Source organism: Cavia porcellus, unplaced genomic scaffold, assembly GCF_034190915.1.
Source record: "Cavia porcellus strain 051 isolate PalLab524CR breed Dunkin Hartley unplaced genomic scaffold, mCavPor4.1 scaffold_7, whole genome shotgun sequence".
NCBI classification, from domain to species: domain Eukaryota; kingdom Metazoa; phylum Chordata; class Mammalia; order Rodentia; family Caviidae; genus Cavia; species Cavia porcellus.
Window position 1 is genome coordinate 27905394 of NW_026947490.1, and position 19895 is coordinate 27925288.

At 52.9% G+C, this 19895-nt stretch overlaps 2 protein-coding genes and 1 non-coding gene across 8 annotated transcripts; 2 read left to right on the forward strand and 1 right to left on the reverse strand.

Moving 5' to 3' along the window:
• Positions 1 to 1690: 1690 nt before the first annotated feature.
• On the reverse strand, positions 1691 to 6419 carry Pih1d1 (PIH1 domain containing 1). Of its 4 annotated transcripts, none has more exons than XM_003465517.5 (10): positions 6237 to 6419; positions 5284 to 5377; positions 4910 to 4976; positions 4320 to 4499; positions 3200 to 3261; positions 3035 to 3116; positions 2529 to 2658; positions 2270 to 2345; positions 1948 to 2091; positions 1691 to 1817 (listed from the first exon to the last, which is right to left on the reverse strand). In XM_003465517.5, the coding sequence occupies exons 2-10, from the start codon at positions 5371 to 5373 to the stop codon at positions 1776 to 1778; spliced, it is 873 nt and encodes a 290-aa protein (XP_003465565.1). In that variant the 5' UTR covers positions 5374 to 5377; positions 6237 to 6419; the 3' UTR covers positions 1691 to 1775. The 4 variants fall into 4 exon arrangements, with proteins under 4 accessions (XP_003465565.1, XP_005001823.1, XP_005001822.1 ...); XM_005001766.4 differs by having other exon boundaries at positions 2270 to 2369; XM_005001765.4 differs by lacking the exon at positions 6237 to 6419 and adding an exon at positions 6050 to 6185 and having other exon boundaries at positions 2270 to 2369.
• Positions 6209 to 19441, forward strand: Aldh16a1 (aldehyde dehydrogenase 16 family member A1). 3 transcript variants are annotated; one of them, XM_063253088.1, is made up of 17 exons: positions 6209 to 6388; positions 12560 to 12662; positions 12985 to 13111; positions 13575 to 13753; positions 13839 to 13916; positions 14077 to 14258; positions 14339 to 14491; positions 14910 to 15095; positions 15207 to 15302; positions 15480 to 15616; positions 15767 to 15872; positions 15966 to 16096; positions 16453 to 16620; positions 16778 to 16985; positions 18165 to 18350; positions 18497 to 18661; positions 19177 to 19441. In XM_063253088.1, exons 1-17 carry the CDS (start codon positions 6299 to 6301, stop codon positions 19336 to 19338), a joined length of 2457 nt encoding a protein of 818 aa, XP_063109158.1. In that variant the 5' UTR covers positions 6209 to 6298; the 3' UTR covers positions 19339 to 19441. The 3 variants fall into 3 exon arrangements, with proteins under 3 accessions (XP_063109158.1, XP_003465563.1, XP_063109159.1); XM_003465515.5 differs by having other exon boundaries at positions 18539 to 18661; XM_063253089.1 differs by lacking the exon at positions 12560 to 12662 and having other exon boundaries at positions 6247 to 6388.
• On the forward strand, positions 10488 to 10591 carry LOC111755555 (U6 spliceosomal RNA). Its single transcript, XR_002790111.1, has one exon. It is a non-coding gene; the product is annotated as a U6 spliceosomal RNA (small nuclear RNA).
• Positions 19442 to 19895: the final 454 nt, after the last annotated feature.

A 19895-nucleotide genomic window follows, 5' to 3' on the forward strand; every position in this document is an offset into this window, starting at 1 on the left:
GCTCCCCGCGAAGGGGAGAAAGACGCAGACTCTGAGGCGGGCGGGCGCCGGGGAGCCGGGAAGCCACTGAGCGCCGTGGTCTGTCACCTTCAGCCTGGGCTGCCTTGTGACCATCGGTGTCCCAGTAGTGTCTATGGTTGAAAAAACGCCGGATACCTCGAGAGGAGGCAGTTGCGAGCCCAAGGAAGAAGGCGATGGGGCCCGGGACTCCTGAGGCTAAGGAACAGTTGAGGAACCGCTCACGTGCGCCACCCCGTGGCGACAGAGTCCCGCGCTGAGCGCGGAGGCGGCGGCCGCGGCTCCGGGCCAGGTGTGCGGGAGGAGCAGATGGTGAAGAGGAGGGAGTGGGAAGGGGGCCGCTCCGATGCCAAATCCTGGTCCTCGCCGGAATCATCACCATGGAGACGGAGAAAGGAGGAAAGGACCCAACCTCACGCTTTTCCAGTCCTGGGAATGAGTTCTATTGCCAAGGGTCCCCATCGAAACTACAAGTCCCACAGGCGGCTGGGCTTCATGAGTGGGGTTCATTCCTATCGGTTTGCGCTGATAGGAGAAGGGATGCTGGGAGGTGTAGTTCTCGGAATCTGTGACCTGAGATCACGTTGCGCCCTCTGGTGGACACTCCTACGTTCTTTGCACATCCAGCCGATTGGTTTTAGCTTGCTGACCTTTTGGCCTCAGTTCACAGGGCTTCCACTACACTGGCCTGCTCTTCCACATTTACCCTTGAGGTCCCTCCACTCCCTTATCCCTTGGCCTCAACACGGAGGGAAGGCTGTTGGTCATCACTCATAAACCCAACTTACGATTGCCAGATGCTCTCCCACGATGGAGGATACTTACTTAGCCCAAGAAGAGAAAGTATGAAATTAGGGCCAGGCTTTATAGCACAGACCTGCAATCCTAGCGCTCTGAGAGCTAGAAGGATCAAAATATTTGAAACTACTCTACGATTGAATGAGGTCCTGTCTTAAAATGTAAAGGGGAGAGAGTTATAGTTTAAAGGTCTTGTATTGACAAAATATATGAAGTTGGAAGTTTTCTAGAATGTATAAAAGGGCTGGGAAGAAGGTGTGGGGTAGTTTAGTTCAATGAGAGAGCCCATTTGGAGAGGCCCTGAGTTTCATCCCAGCAGCAAATAAAGGGGATAGGCCTGGGGGAAGATAGGGGTTTGTACCCCAAGTTAATCCAGGTCAGCTAGCAGTGGTGGCTGAAGCCCTAGAAAATCTGGTGTGACCGTGATGCACAAGTTTTCAGGAACTGGAAGTGAGGCTCACACTGCAGATGACATGGGTGAAGGGACCCGAAAGTGCCTCCGGGGAAGAAACCCCTGCACAGGCTGAAATCCCTGCATAGACTTCCTGGGTGAGGGGCCTGGAGGATGCTCTGTGAGGACAACCCGGCCCCAGTGAAAGGGACAGGCCGAAAGGAAGCCAAGCGTCATGGAGCCTGAGCACTCAGCTGAGGGGCTAGACCTTCTCTTTGGAGTGCTAGGAGCCCCAGAGGTTGTGCGCTGCAAAGGGCAAGCGCAGGCCGGAGAAGCCAGGGAAGCCAGCAAGGGGAGGCACTGGAGGCCAAAATTCGGGCTCAGGGCCCACAGGGACAGGGATTTTACGGAACTCAAGACCCAGTGAATTCTTCCTGCCCATTTCCCAACACACACACACACACCCCGCATCCCTAGCCAGAGTCAGGAAAAAGGCAAAAATCTTTTATTTCAATTTTAGAATTCAATTTTAGAATTCTCCATTTGCAAGAATGGGGAGATACGCTGGTTAAGAAGGCACAGATAGCAGGGGCATGGCCACCATCAGTTGCTGAGGAAAAAGAGAAGTCGGATTCAGGACCCAGAAGTCCAGCCCTGCCCTCCACCTCCAGACCCCAGGTCCAGGCTCAGCCTCCTCCCTCATATCTGGGGTTCTAGGCCCCCAGGCCTCTCCTTGGGACCTTTCGCTTCTGGTGGAAGGCCGCTTTGCTTTCCTCAGAGTTGATCCGCAGCGGGATGTAGGCATCCAGGTGATACAGATTCTGGGAGTCCCCCATCACCAGGCGATTCTCTCCAATCTCCAGCAACAGCCCCAGAGTTCCATCCTGGAAATGTGTGGGTCTCAACCGCGCTCAACCCAGACCAGGCCAGGTGGCACCACGTGTGGTAAATATAGTGGGCGAGGGCATGGGGAGCATGAGGCCCAGGGCTAGATCCCACCACCCCTGTACCCCTCCAGCCCCAGCCTCAAAGCTGAGGCCCCGCCCCTGCCAGCCAGCTCACCAGTTTAGGGAGGTCAATTTCAGCCAAGAGGAGGTCGGGGGCTTCCAGCCAAAGGCTCAGGTGCGGCTTCTCAGGGCTGAGGGAGGACAAGACTAGGGGGCTGAGGGAGTAGGCAGGTCTCAGGAAGCAGCAGCCCCAGCACAGGCCATAGGAGGGTCTCAAGGCAGGAGTTCCATCTTCTCTCCCAGCTCCCTCCCGGAGCCCCACTGGGGCTAGCAGGGAGACCACTGGGAGCTATTTGGGATACCCGAAGGCTCACCTTCCCTCAGGGCCCCGGGAGTCAGGCACATGTAGGTTCCCCAGCTCCTGGATCCGAGGACGCTGCTTGGAGCGGATGTTCTGCTGCGAAATGGAGCCCAGGAAAGTCCGGTTCTTCATCATGCGCCATTCTAAGGTGAGAGAGGCAAAGATCTGTCCTTCTCACTCTTAGGTGGTTGGGTCTAGAGAGCTTCCATAGAGGCTCCGCCCTCTCCGAGAACACCAGCCCCGACCACGCCCCAAGGCGTGGCTTAAATAAGCCACACCCACATAGCCTCTCACTTCCCAAGTGGGAAAATCACTTCTCTAGATGCCCTGGCTCTGTCCCCTACCTGGATTCGGGCTCCTTGCACCACCCCTCACTCTGGGGATACCCCATCCCTTCCCTGTAACCCAGTCTTCAGAAAGTAAGAAAATCCCTGCCCACACCAAGCTCGTCTTCCAATGGTGGCCCCTAAACCTTGCCAGGCTCCACTCCTGCCTGAAGGCCCAGGCCCCACTTCTCACCCGGATTCAGCTGTAAGTTGTACTTATCCTCAAGGCCCTCCCTGGCGATGGTGATCACGAGCTCCCGCAAGAAATCACTGTTCTACCAAAAGAGATGAGATGGTGGGTCGGGAAGTCAGGAGGCCAGGAAGGTGAGACCCTGCCCAGACCTCACCCGGTACCCACCAGCATCCTCCGGTAGAAATCGCTGTTGACAGCTACATCATATGCCGTGCAGCCCTGGCCTTCTGTAAGAAGAAACAGCTCATGAGACCCCTTGCCCGCTGCAGGAAGCCAGGCATAGGGCCAGTGAACCAGAGAGCCCCACAAGTGACAGAGCTCAACACAGCACTTTCCAGTCAACTCAGACTGGTGTCCTCAAAGGCTGCAGCCTTTCTCCTCAGTTTGCAGATTGCCCTGTCCCCAGGGATGCCCCTGCTCAGGAATCCCCTGGTCTGGCTTTGGAGGTCCAGCGTCCTGCAGGCCTCCTACCTCTGAGGAGAAGCTTCCCTCTCCTCTAAAAGTGTTACCTGTTTAAATTTTTTCAGTACCCGGCCACCACAGGTTGATCACCCAATCATTCTACCTCCACATCTGGCTCCTCTGTCCTCTGCCTAGAGCCAAGAGCCTTCTTCTCTGTCTCTGCTTGATGAGCTCCCATCCCTTCAAGTCTTACATCTGATACTTCCTCCTCAAAGAAGCCCTGGGTATCAGTGAAGACCCTCTAGGGACCATGTCCTCTTCCATGCAGCACAAATCATACCACACCCTGAAGTTGCCCAGGTGCCTTCGCCCTAACTCATGACTGGGAGTTCCTCAAGGATGGGATCTGGGTTTTGTAAATCTCACTTCACAGGACACAGCCCAAAGCTTGGGCCCAGAAGGCTTCCAGAGATAGGTGTGAATTGGGAAAAAAAAAAAAAAAAAAAAAAAGATCTACAGGCAGAAACAGGGACACACAGAGATGGACACCAAGAGGACAGGGGAGAAATTAGGGATGAAAGTCTGAGAGCAGGCCAGAGATGAAAGCAGGAGATCAGTTAAGGAGCAAGGAAGCCCCTACCCAGCCCTCCTCTTCCCTCCCCTCCCCAAGCAGGACAGCAAGTAAGCAGCTTAGCTGGCCCAGCAGCACCAAAGCAGCTGCCTGGGTGCTGGACTCCCAGGAGGCCAGGGCCAGGCCAGAGGGAAATGGATCAGACTGGAGGCAATTTCCGGCCCCTGAGGGAACAGGTCCTAGGCCCTGGTTCCTGGGTCTTAGGAAAAGGAACTAGGGGCTCGGACTCCTGGGTCCTCTGAGGACACTGACTTGCATCCAGCTCAGCATGAGGCTCTCCCAGACTCATGGGGATCCGAAAGCCGGCTTGGTCCTCCTCTAGCATTTGAAGCAGCTCATCCTCAGTCAAGTCAGCCGGAGGAGGGATGGAGGGAGAGTGACAGATGTTGATGAAAACCTTCCCTTCCGATGAGTTGGTCTTTATGCAGAAACCTGTGGGAGTGGATTTGTCCTGCCCATCTGTCTCTGCACTACCTCTGTCATCATCCATCCTCCCTCTACCCTTTCCTCTTTTGAACTGTCTTCTTGCTGGGCCTCTATCTCCCCTCCACTGGGTCTCTCCGTCCCCTTTTTAGTGATCTGTGCCCCTCCCTGTCTGAGGCTCCGACCCTCTTCTTATCTTTGAGCATCTGTCCTGTCTGTCCTTCCGGTTTTTATCCCTAGGTGATCTTTCTGGGTGTTCGTTCATGCATCTACCTCATTTATTTCCCAGTATTGTGTCTCTTTCTACCCCCAATCCCTTTCTGTGTCTCCTGCCCTCCAGCTCTATCTCTCCTCTCTGGGTTTCTGTTCTGCTCTCTCTGGGATGAGTCTCTAGCTCTCTGGGCTGCTGTTCTTCTCACCAGGCTGAGGCTGGATCTGTGTGGATTCTGTTGTGGCTGCCTGGGCTTGCTGGAGCTCCCTGGAAGCCTGTGAAGGAAAACAGCCTTCAGCTTTGAAGTCTGTGCTATCAGATCCTTCATTTGTTCCTCAAATGTTTATAAAGCAACTTATACATGAAAACTATTTGTAACAGGAAAAATGAGGCATTCAAGGGCCTCTTCCTCCTTCAAGGACATGATGAACCCCAAATCTACTCTCATTTCTTTCACAGCCTGGTAAACTAAGTCAAAGAACTACAATTCCCATAGGTCTTGTCACTCTAGTGCATTCTGGGAGCTATAATCCAATCACTAGCACCAAAGACCCTAATGTTCAGTGACCTAGGCATCCGTACCTGCAACAGCAGCTCCTCGAACCTTGTCGTCTCATCACCCATCGTCTCTGCCTCTCTCAGCTCTGGTTCTAGCAGTGTCGAACTTGACATGACCCTGGGAAATAGACCTAGGTATCCTCAGCACCCTCGATGACATGGGGAATTTTCCCCGGGATCCAAACTCTGCATCCCCCCCCCCATTTTTTTTTGTACCGGGAATCGAACTGAGGATCTCGTGCTTGCCTGGCAGAGGCTATGTCACTGAGCTACATCCCCGAGGGGATCCAAACTCTGGAGCCTAGCCTCAGGCTTTCAATTGATTCCCCAACACACACTTTTCCTTTCAGAAACCTAAATGTGGGCTGAGTCTATAACTTCACCCTAGATCACATACAGTCGTCAAGTCTACGATCAGCTGTCATCTGCAGACACACCGCAACTTGTCAGATGTTTCGGTGAAAACCACACTTCCAGTCTGTGTCCTCCCATACCCTAAAGTAGCCACAGATCGTCCAGCCCACAATTATTACAGAGCAATTAAATTCGAAATCGGTAGCCACGCCCCTCACTTCATCCACTCAAAAATAAACCCCGAGACGATTCTCCAAACGCCACACTCCCTATAGAAAGTCGCACTTCCGCTCGCCCCTAGCAACCGCTGTAGGGTCTGGTTACAGTGCAGTCAAGGCTGCCGTACTTAAAATCAACGTCTATCCTAAAAGACTGTCCTCTAATCTTTAAAATATCACTTCAAGAAGTCCCTCTCCAGCAGCCTCCCCTCGTGTACCCGCTGCCTCGTCGCGTGGAGGAGACCGCATGCTCCGAACTACATTTCCCAGAGTCCGCCCCTAGGCCTGTTCCCGGGTCCGCAGGCGAGGGAGTGGGCGGGGACACCCGTTTCGTCCTGTCTCCCCCTGCACTTCTCCTGGGTCCCGCCCCTTGCAGTTTGGAAGGGGCGGTGCTACCCTTCGGACCTCAAGGTTCCTCTTGGTCTGAGCGCACCGCAGTTCTTTGTGGAAGGCCGTGCAGGCGAGCGATGACTGCGTCGGACGCAGGGCCCAGCGTCCGCGAGATTTTTTCCACTCTGGAGTACGGACCCGCGCCGGAGAGCCACGCATGCGCACTGGTGAGGGCCTGCGGCGCCGTTGCTCCCCCTCCTTTCCCAGTCCTCGCGGCCTTGGTTCAAGCGCGGACTCCCGTGATCCTCCGCCGCAGTTCAGCTACTCCGCCCCTCTAGGCTTCCGTCCTTTCCCGTGGCGCCTTACGACCCAGCCCAAGGGGGTTTCCCGAGAGCTTCTTAGTGGCTGGCTCAGCGCTTCAGGCTGTTCTCGTGATCCGTAGTGTGGTTCCTCTGCTCCGCGTCGAACTCCACTCCTCAGAACCCTTTGAGAGGCCCGTGATTCCTAAGGAGTCTCCCCCAGCCTCCCATGATTCCCCTGAGCTCTGGATTCCAGTGGGGCCCCGGAAGTCGCGACTTTCCAAGTGCCTCAGATCTGCTGTGGTTCTCATGGTCATCGGGGACCCCCAAAACACATGGTGCTTCTTCAGATTCCCCCCCCCCTTCCCTGCACGGGGGGTTGAACCCAGGGCCTTCCTACTAAGCTAAAGAAAATCTCGCAAAATCGCTGTGGACTGTCCAGGCTAGCCTCGGATTGGAGATTCTTCATCTCAGCCTCCCTGAGTGCTAGGATTACAGGCGCACACCACCACGCCCGGCTCCTTAGCGTTTTAGTACTTGTAGTTTAGTTTAGTACTTTAGGGATCTCCCAGAACCCCAGAATATGTGAGAATTTATGTGGTTATCTTAAACCCCTCAACATCCCAATGGGAAGTCTGTGATCGTGGGAGTCCCATGGGGGCCTGTGATCTATCCAACCCTAGTCAGACTCCCCGGAGGTTCCTATGATTCTTCAGCGCCCTGAGAGCCCCCCAAATCTCCTTAGAACCTCCAGGGACTCCCATGATCTCAATAAAGTCCTCGAGAATACTAGGGGTTCCTCTTGGTAAGTAGGCTGGTGGGATTTTGTCCTCTCCAGTTCCTTCAGGGAGCAGTGGTTCCGAGCGGAAGCAAGGTGGCCCGAGCCGGGGCAGTTTTTGGAGATTGGGCAAGGGGGTGAGACTGCTGAGGAAGAAAAGGAGGTGGAGGACTGAGGGGACTGCAGGTGTGAGAGCCCCGAGACAGCCACAGCAGTGGGTCAGAGTTCTATGCTGATTGGACCTTGCCTCAGGACCATTGACCTGGAGACAAACCTGGGACTCACCAGTGCAGACTGATAATGAAACTCGCCAAGCGCGTTGATGCACAGCTATGATCCCAGCACTGGGAGGCTGAGGCAGGAGGATCAATGGGAGTTCCAGGACACCTGGGCCACAGTGTGTTCAAGACCAGCCTGGACTACACAGCGAGACCCTGTCTCAAAAAAACAAAAATAAAGAGATCAGGCAGGTGTCATCGTGCACTTGTGTAATCCCAGCACTCTGGGAGGCTGTGTCAGAAGGATCACAAGTTCTACTCCAACTTGGAAAATTTAGCAAAACCCTGTTTGAAAATAAAAATGACTTGGGGATGTAGCGCAATGATAGAGCACCCCTGGGTTCTTGACATCACACACAAAAATGTGCACTGAAATTTGAATTTGAGTCCTTGGATTTTGGATCTGTGGTTTTTCCCCCACCAATAATAAAGGTCACAACCTCAGTGCCTGGGCCAGACTCAACCAACAAACATGTTTCCTTTGGCCTGAGCTTTTGTTTTTGAAAATGTCAGCTGCTGGACAATTAATTCCAAATAAATACCCGGGATTCCAGCTTCTCTTGGAAATAAAATTCCATAATGTAGCAACCTCTGGCTCCAGTTCCCTGACAAAACTCATCTGGAATGAATTGTTGCTGTCATTTTAGATTAGGTTGTAAACTTTGCAGTCCTCACAGACCCTCTGTTCCACTTACTTGACCTGCCAGGCCCTGAGGATGTTCCTTTGGGATTTTTCTTTCAGGAGATTTCCCATCTTCTTCTGAGTAACTGATACTTATAAATTCCCACTTACCCCTCTCAGCTTCAGTAGTTATCAACATCTTATCCAGTGTTTCCCATCCCATTTTTCTTTTTGCTTTCTTTAAGAGTCCTTTAAACAAATCCCTAATGTCATATTATTTTCCCAAGCATACTTTGACTTTCTTTTTTTTTTTTTTTTTTTTTGACACAGTCTTGCTTTGTAGTTCAAGCTGTCTTCGAACTTATGGTGGTCTTCCTGCCTTTCCCTCCCATTTGCTGGGATTATAAGCATGTGTCACCATACTCAAGGCTTTGTCTCTGTTTTTAACAGATATGGACTCACTTTGTTGTGGAACTATTGCTCAGTTATTACATTTCACAGCATTAATAGTTAATTTTTTCCCCAGGTACTGAGAATTCACCCCAGGGCTTTCACACTGAACTATCTCCTCAGCTCTTTTTTTTTTTTTTTTTTTTTTTTAATTTTGAGATAGGCTCACTATTATGCCCGAAGATACCTCAAACTTGGTATCTTCCTGCCTCAGCCTCCCTGAGTGTTGGGATCCCCAGCTTGGCATAACGCATTCTTCATTCATGATTACAAATCCCTGACTGTGGTAAAAATGGCTCTTTCCATCTGCATATTTGGGTCACTTCGAGGTGACCATTTTGTTTTATAGAGAAATAAGACAGGCAGAAGGCTGCTGAGACAGGATGCTAAGAGAAGAACATTTAGAGGAGACAGTGGGATGTGTGTGTTGCTTTAGCAACAAGGAAAATAGGACAGGGAAAGAAGGAAACCTGGGACATATGGAGAAGATAAGATACAATAAAAGGAACAGCGAGCACCGGAAGGAGAGTTATTCTGGGCACGTAACATGCCCTGATTCGTGTAATCCTCACCACGTTCTTGTAGGAAAGGACTGTGATTAGCCATGCTGCAGATGGCTTCACCAGAGGTGAAAAATATTAGAAACCCCTGGCCTGAGCCAGGCATAGTTGCACTGCCTGATAATCCCAGCATGTAGGAGGCTGAGGCAGGAGAATCACTGCAATTTCAATGTCAGCTTGAACCACATAGCAAGACCTTGTATCAAAAAAACCCTAATAGGATTCAGCCCTGGCTGTGTATCCTAACTCTAGGGATGCCACCATGCCCAGGCCATTAGGCCTCACAGCCCAAATAGGCTGCTCAGGGCCAGGCAGGGTCAGGCCTTGGATGCAGGGGGCAAGATCAGGTGGGCAAATGCAGGAGTCCCAGTCTAGAAACCTAAGCCCCACATCCCAAAGACAGGTTTCTGGTCTCCTAGGGTGCGGAGCAGGGCTGTGCCCAGTTACAAGAGTGCAGAACATCCCAGGAAGTACCAACTCTCTGGTTTCCTGCTGGGTAGTTCTGGTACATTCCCTGTCCTTGTGGTGTAGGTACTGTAGTCCAATCTGGGGTCATTGTCACCTAGTAACAGCCAAGTTATGTAAGGTTTCTAGAGAAACAGAAAGTAAGCCGGAGGTCATTTCTCTGTAGAGGAGAAAAGGGTTTAGTAATCATTTATTCAAGTTCTCCATATGTAAAAGTCCAGGAGAAGCTGGGGTGGTGGTAAATGCTTATACTCCCAGAGCTCTGGGAGGCTGAAACCAGAAGATCCCAAATTCAGTCCCAATCTGAGCAACTTGGCAGGACCCTGCCTCAAAATGAAAGATAAAAAAGGGTGCATGGGGTAGAGAGGAGTAACATGCCTGTCATCCCAGCATTCAAGAGGCTGAGGCATGAGGATCACCTCAAGTTTGAAGCAGGCCTGGGCTATACATTGAGTACAAAGCCAGCCAGAACTACATAATGAGATCCCATCCCCCCCCAAAAAAAAAAATCTAACAGAAGGAGACTGTAATATGTATTAGTGTGAAGACCTGGGGTTCAAACTCCAGTACATGAAAAAAAGTTAATAGAGGCAGGCACACCTGTAATCCCAACTACTCAGGAAGCTGAACCAGGAAGATCTCAAGTTTGAGGTCAGCCTGGGTAACTGAGCATAACTCCGTCTCAAAATAAAAATTTTTTTAAAGAGGGCTGGGAATTTGTAGCTCAATAGGAGAGCACTTAGCTCAGATGAAGTCATGGATTCGAGTCCTCATGGCACTGGCTGGCTTGGGTCCCTGTCTTAGTAGAAATGAGAATTAGAGCTAAAGCAATAAAAGAGTTGACAGGCAAAAGCTTGGGTTGGAAAGTAAGAGAATGCTGGTTTCAGCAGCACCTGTGCTAACATGGGAACCATGCAAAAGATTAACACATCCCCTGCACAGGATGACATGCAGATTTGTGAAACATTCCATATTTTTTAAAAGAAAAAAGAAAGCAAGAAAAAGAAGAAAATGGCCTGGGTAAATTGGGGATTAATAAGCTTTGTTCTAATAAATTTATCCTAAATGAGCAACATACATTTGTCTGCAATAAGGGAGAAAGGGAGACTATAGAGTTCAAGGCCTGGGGATGTAGCTCAGTAGCATGGCGCCTGCCTGGCAAGTGTGAGGTTGTGAGTTCGATTCCCAGTACCAAAAAAAAGTTCAAGCTTTGTGCTGTTTTGAGTTACCTGCTGGGCATTTGTAGGCCCAAGTGAAGAGTTGCAAGATTTTTTTTTTTCTTTTTGTCTTTTTCCTTTTTATCGGTACCAGGGATCAAACTCACGACTGCCTGCTTGCAAGGCAGGCGCTTATGCTGCTGAGCTAAATCCCCAGCCCCAAGAGTTGCAAGATTTAGCAAAACACTATTTTTAAATCTCTGACTGCCTCTGAAGAAAACATAGGTCATGCTTTTAGTGAATAACAGGTTAAGGGCTGGAGTTAGTTTGTCCTTTGTCACATGGGCTATATCACCCAGGACTACAAAAGAGTCAAGTGAAGTGGTACCTGCCTGTAATCCCAACACTTGGGAGGCTGAGGCAGGAGAATCTCTTCAAGTTCAAGGCAGCCTAGACAGTGAGTTCAAGACCAGCCTGAACTACATGGACCCTGTCTCAAAAAAATGAAAAAAGAAAAAGTTAAAGCCAGTGAACTTTAGTGATGGGAATGTAAAGTGGTAGCTGTGGAAACTGCAGTAAGCTCAGTGGGTTTACCTGTAGCCCTGAAAGTCTGCCCCCGTGTGTACCTCAGGAGACAAAACCACAGGCAGAGTTTTGCACACTTTGCATACTTAGGCTGAGGCAGGATAGAAACACCCAGTCTAGCTTGGACAACCTACCAAGACCCTGCTTTAAGATTTAAAAAAGAAGGGGCTGGGATTTAGCTCAGCGGCATAAGCGTCTGCCTTGCAAGCAGGCAGTCGTGAGTTCGATCCCCGGTACCGATAAAAAGGAAAAAGGCAAAAAAAAAAAAATTTTAAAAAAGTAAAATAAAAAGGGTTAGGAATGGAGCCTAACAATAAAGAGTGCCCCTAGATTTGCTCCTCAGTACTAGAAGAAAAATTAAAATTTTCTTCAGTACTAGAAGAAAAATTAAAAAAAACAAGGTCCTGATATACATCCTGCAACACAAATATACCTGGAAAACATGCTAGGTAAAAGAAAGGAGTCACAGAAAGAGCACACTGAGGGGTCCTATTTTTATGAGATGCACAGAATAGGTAAATCCACAGCCACAAGCAGATTCGTGGCTGCTGGAGCGGGAATGGAGAATGACTTTACCAGGTACAGGTTGCCTTTGGGACGGATAACTGTTGTAGAATCAGATAGAAGCGATGGTTGCACAACTATAAATGTACTATAGGGCACTAAGTTGTATACTTGTTTGGAGTACTGGAGATGGAACCCAGGCCCTTGGCACTGCCAACCCTTTTTAAAATTTTATTTATTTATTTATTTGTTTGTTTGTTTTTATCAGTACCAGGGATCGAACTCACGACTGCCTGTTTGCAAGGCAGGCACTTATGCCGCTGAGCTAAATCCCCACCCCCAATTTTTTTTATTTTTAAATATGGTCTTGGGCACCTTTCTGCCTCTGCCTTTTATGGTGCTAGGAATACAGGTATTTGCAACCATTCCTGCTAAGTTGTACTCTTTAAAATGATTAGAATAGTGAATTTTACCACACTAGAGAAGAAACCAGGAAGATGAGTAGCTAAGCTACTCGTAGAGCAGGGGGCCCTAGATTCAATGGCCAGTACCTCATAAAGAAAAAAAAAAAAAAATAGAAGAAAAATAATGAGCTGATGCAGCGAAGAGGTACCAGTGTCTCCCCCAAGAAGATTCTGGATAGGGACTGAGCTGTCCCAGCTGTGTCATAGGCCCTTTTCCAAAATGTCCCCTCCCCCAGGCCTGGCTGGACACCCAGGACCGCCTCCTGGGCCACTATGTAAATGGGAAGTGGCTAAAGCCAGAAGACAGGAATTCCGTGCCATGCCAGGACCCCGTCACAGGTACATGTTGTCCCCCATCATCAGGAGAGGGCCATTTGTGTCTTCTAGCTGTGCCCACCCCATTCTCTTGGTTGGGGGGGTCTGTGGGATGGGGGTGGGACTTCTAGCCAGCCCCCCCCACCCCCGAAAGTCATCCCAACTGCTGGGGGAACCTTCCTGACATTCTTAGCTATTACAGTCCCTTCTGTGCCCGGTAATCCAGGAATGACCAGGCACAAATGGAGGAGCTGGGGACCAGCTCTCCTGCCTTCAGGTACCAGCGAGCTCTGGGAATCTTAGCCTAGCTCTCTTCTCACCTGAGTCCCTACATTTTTCTTCCCAGGAGAGAATTTGGCCAGTTGCCTCCTGGCAGAGCCTGACGATGTGGCTGCAGCAGTGAAGGCAGCCTTGGAGGTCCTGGGAAGCTGGAGCAGAGTCCCTGGAGCCAAACGGGCCCAGCACCTGACCAGGTGATGAGGGAGAAGTGTGGCCCGTAAGCCACTGAATTAATTGGCACCCGAGTTTCAGATTCCCAGCATGCATTTGGGGCATTAGTGTTTAGAACACCCATTTCCCGTGATTCTCTGAGACAGGAATGAAAAAGCATCTTGTTTCTTAAAATGCCCTCAGGATTCAGTAGGGTTCAGTATACCCCCAAAACCTGTTCTCCACTGCATTTTGGAAGCAACTATCAGCAGAGATTCCATTTCTCAAAATACAGTTGAGACTCATATTCTCACTATTGGGTTGAGGTGGGGGTTATGGAGGGCCAAGATACACAGTACTCCCAGGGTTTGAGAAATTCCAGACTACATTGCCCATAAATCTTTGGTGCTCTATGCTTCTGGTGAGATGCAGGGGTACCCCAGGTATTGATGGGGATTGTAGTCCTGGTTGCCCTAGGACTACCCAATCCCCTTGCTTTCTCCATAGGCTGGCTAAGATGATCCAGAAGCACCAGCGGCTGCTGTGGACACTGGATTCCCTGGTCACTGGGCGGGCTGTTAGGGAGATTCGAGATAGGGATGTCCTGCTGGCCCAGCAGCTGCTTCAGTACCAGGCAGTCCAGGCCCAAGTTCAAGAAGAGGCGCTGGCAGGCTGGAAGCCCATGGGTGAGGACCTAGTATCCCATCCCCAGGTCCCTTTCTCTGAGAATCCAATGTAGTGACCCCTATCCCCCTCATTCTTTCCTCGTAGGAGTCATCGGCCTCATCTTACCACCTACATTCTCCTTCCTGGAGATGATGTGGAGGATTTGCCCAGCCTTGGCAGTAGGTAAATGATGGGTTGGGGTCCTAACCCTTTGATCTCAGAAAGGAGGAGATTGGAGGCCCAGAAACTCAGGTCTAGGGAGGAGGCTGGGCCTGGACCTCCAGGTCTGAAGGAGGAGGCTGGACCTGGACCCCTGGATGCTTGAGTTATTCCCCTTCCCTAGGCTGCACCGTGGTGGCCATTGTGCCCTCAGCCTCCCCGACACCCCTCCTTCTGGCCCAGCTGGCAGGGGAGCTCGGCGCCTTCTGTGGGATCCTCAATGTGATTATTGGCCCTGCCTCCCTGGGGGCCACCCTGGGCCTCTGTCCTGGGGTGCAGAAAGTGGCCTTCTGTGGAGCCGTGGAGGTACCCTCAGGGCTCTCATTGGGGGCAGAAGGGGCTGGGCCCGGCGGCTCCTGCTCCGCTGAGCCCTGCGGGTTCCTCAGGAAGCACGTGTGCTGCGGCAGAGCCTGGCGGGCCAGAGGCTGGAGCTGAGCCTCGCGTTGGGCACAGAGTCATTGCTGCTGCTCATGGACTCAGCTGACCTGGACTCAGCCGTGGAGGGTGTTGTGGACGCAGCCTGGTCTGACCGCAGCCCGGTGAGACACATGCACTGGAGTCCCCAGCGTCCTGGGGGACGTCAAGTCTCTGCATACAGTAGGGTCCCACATCCCTATTCATGGGTATCCAGTTCTTAGGGACTTAAAGCTCTGTCTACACCACATGCGTCTGGACTCCTTGCTCACTTCGGAATCTCTGTGACAGGCCGTCCTATCTCGGGCCCTCTCAGGCTCTGTGTGCGTCGCCCTTAGGACTCTTCATTTCTCTGGGTGTCCCTGTCCCTGGTCTTCCCATCTCTGCCTTTGCCATCCCACCTTTCCATCCCTGCATCCCCATATGGATTTGTTTCTCCATAAGCCTCCTCTGTCTCTGCCCCAGCCCTCCATGGGGACATCTCATCCGCTTCCTGTATCCACAGGCCCTGATGTTGACCACTTGGGTGTCCATTCCTCACAGGGAGGTCTCAGGCTCCTGGTCCAAGAATCTGTGTGGGAGGAAACCTTCAGGCGACTCCAGACCAGGATGGGGCAGCTAAGGTGTGGCCGAGGACTAGATGGGGCCGTGGACATGGGAACCCGGGGGGCCGCTGCCCACTATGTGGCCCAGTGCTATGTGCAGGAGGCCCAGAGCCAGGGTGCGGAGGTGAGTCCCAGATGGAGAAGTCCCAGATAGGAAGCCAGGTAGGGCAAGCCCGGTCTGAGGGAGGGGCACTGTGTGATGGAAGATTCTCTGGTTGTTTCTCTGTCTCTCTAGGTGTTCCAGGCCATCCCTGTGCTCTCAGCCAGCCCATTCTATCCCCCAACATTGGTCTCGGGTCTGCCCCCCGCCTCACCATGCGCCCAGGCAGAAGTGAGCCCCTTAGGATCCCAAAGATGTGGTCTCCCCAGCCCACAGTCCATCACAGGTCCCTGGGTGCCCTCATCGCCTGGGCCTGGGATTGCTGACTGCCCTAAGCCTGTGCTCTAATGGGTGGGATTTTGGAAGGAGGGGTTCATCAGACCCCTGAGCACCCAGAATCCCTTGCAGGTGCCTTGGCCTCTGGTCGTGGCCTCCTCTTTCCGCACAGCCAAGGAGGCACTGGCAGTGGCAAACAGCACACCTCGGGGAGGCAGCGCCAGCGTGTGGAGCGAGAGGCTGGGGCAGGCACTGGAGCTGGCCTACGGGTCTGTGAGCCCTACCAGGCAGTGGGGGCGGCCTAGCCTCCCCTCTTTCCCCCCAGTTCCATCCCCTTCCCCAGCAGCCTCCCTTCCCCCTTCCTGGCTCAGCACTCCAGCTTCCTGTTGTCCTCTCTGACTTCTCCATCCGTCCCACAGGCTCCGGGTGGGCACAGTGTGGGTCAACAGCCATGGCCTCAGAGACCCCGCAGTGCCCACAGGTGGTTGCAAGGAGAGTGGGTCTTCCTGGCACGGGGGCCTGGATGTGAGTGCCCCTCCCCATCACCACAACTGTGTCCCCTTGATCCCTGTTCCCACCTGGGGCACCTTGAAGCTCATGACACAACCCTTCTTACAGGGTCTGTATGAGTACCTGCAGCCCTCAGGGACCCCTGAGCGGCTGCCCTTTGAGTACCAAGATCTGAACTATGACAGCTTTGGTCTCACTGTACCAGTGAGCCTCCCGGCAGGGCCTGAAACAGGACCCAGGTGAGCTGTTTCAGTGCCAGCTGGTCTTACACTGGAAGGAGAGATTATGTCAGGCTCCCCCAAGGACAAGACGCCCAAAAGGAGGCTGGCTAGGGCCATTTTTGGGGTCACTGGGTCCTGTGGAGAGTGGCATGGTCAGTCGTAGTGCCTCACTCACCCCAGGCCTGAGGAGAGCCTTGCCCTGCTCCATAGACATCTGTGCTCCACCAAGGGTTTGGGGTGCACTGGAGGCTCATGGGAATGGGAATTGGAATCCCCCAGAGGCTCATGGGAATGGGACTTAGAGATTCTGCAGGACTTCATCAGAGCTTGGGAAGGTTATGCAGTGGGGCTCCTCACACCTCACCCTTGTCCAGCCCAGTGCCCCCCTATGGGCTCTTCGTAGGGGGCCGATTCCAGCCTCCTGGGGCCTGGAGCTCCAGGCCCATCTGGGACTCCTCTGGGAACCTCCATGGCTATGTGGCTGAGGGCGGAGCCAAGGACGTGCGAGGCGCCGTGGAGGCTGCTCACCAGGCCGCTGCTGGGTGAGGGGATACTATGGAGAGCTTGGGTCGCAGGTGGCAAGGAAGGGTTGTGGGGACCCCAGCGGCTGCCGAGCTGGGACCCCTTGGGGAGGGGCTGGGACGGGGTGTATATCCGGGAACCAGACCGGGGGAGCCCCAATGTGCCCCGTGCCCACAGCTGGGAGCATCAGCCTCCAGGGGTCCGGGCGACCCTGCTAGTGGCGCTGGCGGCTGCGCTGGAACGCAGGGGAGCTGGCCTGGCCGAGAGGCTGCAGCAGCACGGAGCCGATCCAGAGGCTGCCAAGACGGAGGTGGAGCTCAGTGCAGGGCGACTCCGGCTATGGGCGGCCTACGCCCAGGCTCAGGCCCAGGGCCACACCCTGCAGGTGAGTGGGCTCTGCGTAGGGCAGCCAGATAGGATCGCCACCTACCTAGAGGCTCTTGAGGAGCCAGGCGTGGGGTCGGAGCCTTGTGCCCCCACCTGCGGTGAACAGAGGGCTTCACTTCCTCTGCATTCAATTTCCTGTCTGTGTCACAGGCAGACAGTGTGCCGTCTACAGTGAGGTTTCTGCAGGTTGGGTTATAAAGCCTGTTTAATGCATGTAACTATGATAGGTTTTTTTGTTTTTTAAATCGGTACCAAGGATCGAACTCACGACCACCTTGCAAGGCAGGTGCTTATGCTGTTGAGCTAAATCCCTAGCCCTCTATGATAGGTTTTTGTTTTTAAAAACAGAAAAACAATTGGAGCCAGGAGTGGTGGCACATGCCTATAATTCCATCACTCAGGAGGCCGAGACAGGAGACAGGAGGTCAAGGCCAACCTGGGCTATACAGTGAATTCAAGGCCATCGTGAACTGCATAGCATGACCCTGTCTCAGCAGACAGACAGACAGGAATGGTGGCACACACCTGTAGTCCCAGCACTTGGGAGGCTGAGGCAAGAGGTCAGCCTGGGCTATACAATGAATTAAAGGCAAGTCTGAATTACATAGCAAGACTATCTCAAACAAAAAAGCATAGCTTAGGGCCAGGAATTTAGATCAGTGGTATAAGCACCTGCCTGGCAAGCACAATGTTGTAAGTTCGTTCCCTGGTACAAAAAAAAAAAGCATAACTTAATTAGAGTCAGTTATATTCAGCTACTTAGCAATGAAATGCTTTTTATTCTTTTCCTTTTTTGAGACAAGGTCTCACTAGGTTGGCCTTGAACTCACCTCAAACTCCAAGTGATCCTCCTAAAAATAAAAATAAATTTTTAAAAAAGATCTTCCTGGGGGCTGGGGATTTAGCTCAGCGGCATAAATGCCTGCCTTGCAAGCAGGCAGTCATGAGTTCGATCTGTGGTACGGATAAAAAGGAAAAAGAACAAAAAAAAAAGATCTTCCTGCCTCAGCCTCTAAGGGCTGGAAATTATAAGCCTGTGCCACCATGCCAGCTTTGAGCATATTGTTGTTGGATCTGTTATGAAGAAAAAAAGATGAGAACAGGGAAGGTGATGAGAAGGTGGGAAGGGTAGCCAGGTTCCCCTGCCCGGTCCCTGACCTGCCATCTGTCCCTACAGGTAGCAGGGCTCAAAGGCCCTGTGCTGCGGCTTCGGGAGCCACTTGGTGTGCTGGCCATTGTGTGCCCTGATGAGTGGCCTCTGCTTGCCTTCGTGTCCCTGCTGGCCCCCGCCCTGGCTCACGGCAATGCTGTGGTCTTGGTGCCCAGCAGGACCTGTCCCCTGCTGGCCCTGGAGGTTTGCCAGGTACAGTTACCTGCCTGCTGCAGCTCCCAGCAGACTCTGGGGCAGCACAAGAGGTGTGGCAGGGCTCCTTGGTAACTATGGTAACCTGAGTCCCAGTGTCCCACCCAAGGCTGCATCTGTATATGGCCCCATCCCTTCCCTTCCAGAGCCTCACAGCCACACTCCAGTGCTCACTCTTTCACCCCCAGGATGTGGCCTCCATGTTCCCCGCTGGCCTGGTGAACGTGGTGACGGGAGATTGTGACCACCTGACGCGCTGCCTGGCCTTGCACCAAGACGTTCAGGCCCTGTGGTACTTCGGATCTGCCAAGGTCCGCTCTGTTTCCCCCTCAGGGTTTAGTGTCCACAGACGAGCTCCTCCTGTCCCCACACCCCCGTCCCAACTCCTCTAAAGAGGGGAAAATACCTTGGCCACAAGGTTCTGAGGTCTTGCCCCTTTACAACCACAATTGCTAAGAAAGGGCATCTCCTTAGCAACCAGGGCCTAAGAGCTGGTCCAAAGACCTCATCTCATTGGATGACTCATTGCTTAGGACCACACCCGAGTGACAGTTGGAGCTGGAGCCCCAAGTTGGCCCACCCACATCCCCTATTGGTACAGCTGGGGACTCCCAGTGACTGGTGCCCTAGACCCCAGTCCCATCGATGTGGGTGTCCATGGGGAGGAAGTTCCCTAGCCACAGAGGAACTTTGCCCCCAGCATCTGGAAAGGTTGCTGGCTGGAAGGCCAGGCCTAAGGTTTCTCCTCTCTTAACCTGGTGCTAAGAAAGCAGCTACTTAGCAGACAAGCCACTGACAGCACTAACCCCTCCTCTCCCCACCCCAGGGCTCCCAGTTTGTGGAGTGGGCCTCAGCAGGGAACCTCAAGCCCGTGTGGGTGAACAGAGGCCACCCTCGGGCTTGGGATCAGGAGCCCCAGGGGACAGGCTCAGAGCTGGCACTGCGGGCAGCACGAACCAAGGCCCTGTGGCTGCCCATGGGGGACTGATGCCCAGTGCCAGTCCCATGGGGTGGAGACAAACCCAGCAGACACCAGGCAACTGGAACTTTCCTCTCATGCTCCTGTGTCCTCCAATAAACTGTCTGACCAAGCCTGGCTGTGCTCGGAGGGCCAGGGGGGTGAGGGATGACTTCTAATCTCCTTGGAGGCCTTTAGCTCCTAGAGTCAGCAGCCCAGTGGGCGGCTTCAGGACAACACTGTGCTTGTGAGACAGATAAAGGGGACTCTGAGATCCCCCACCCAGGGCATTCTGATGAGGGCGGCGGAGGGGTTTTTGGGAAGTCCCTGGAAAGGCTCTAGAGTCCTTCTGCTGAGCTTGATTTCGTGCATCGCCTCGGGCCTTGAATCCATTAATCCTGTTGTCACAGCCACAGCCAATTGGGGCAGGAAGGGCCGGGTCCCTCAGCCCCAGCAGGGGATCTAATTGGCCAGCTTGGGGTCAGGTGTCCTCCTTTGTCCAGTCACGTCCGGCCTGGGCAGCTTGCCTTGGACATTGGCCATCCCGTGCGACCATTGACCACAGACACTGATGTACCAGTGTTTCC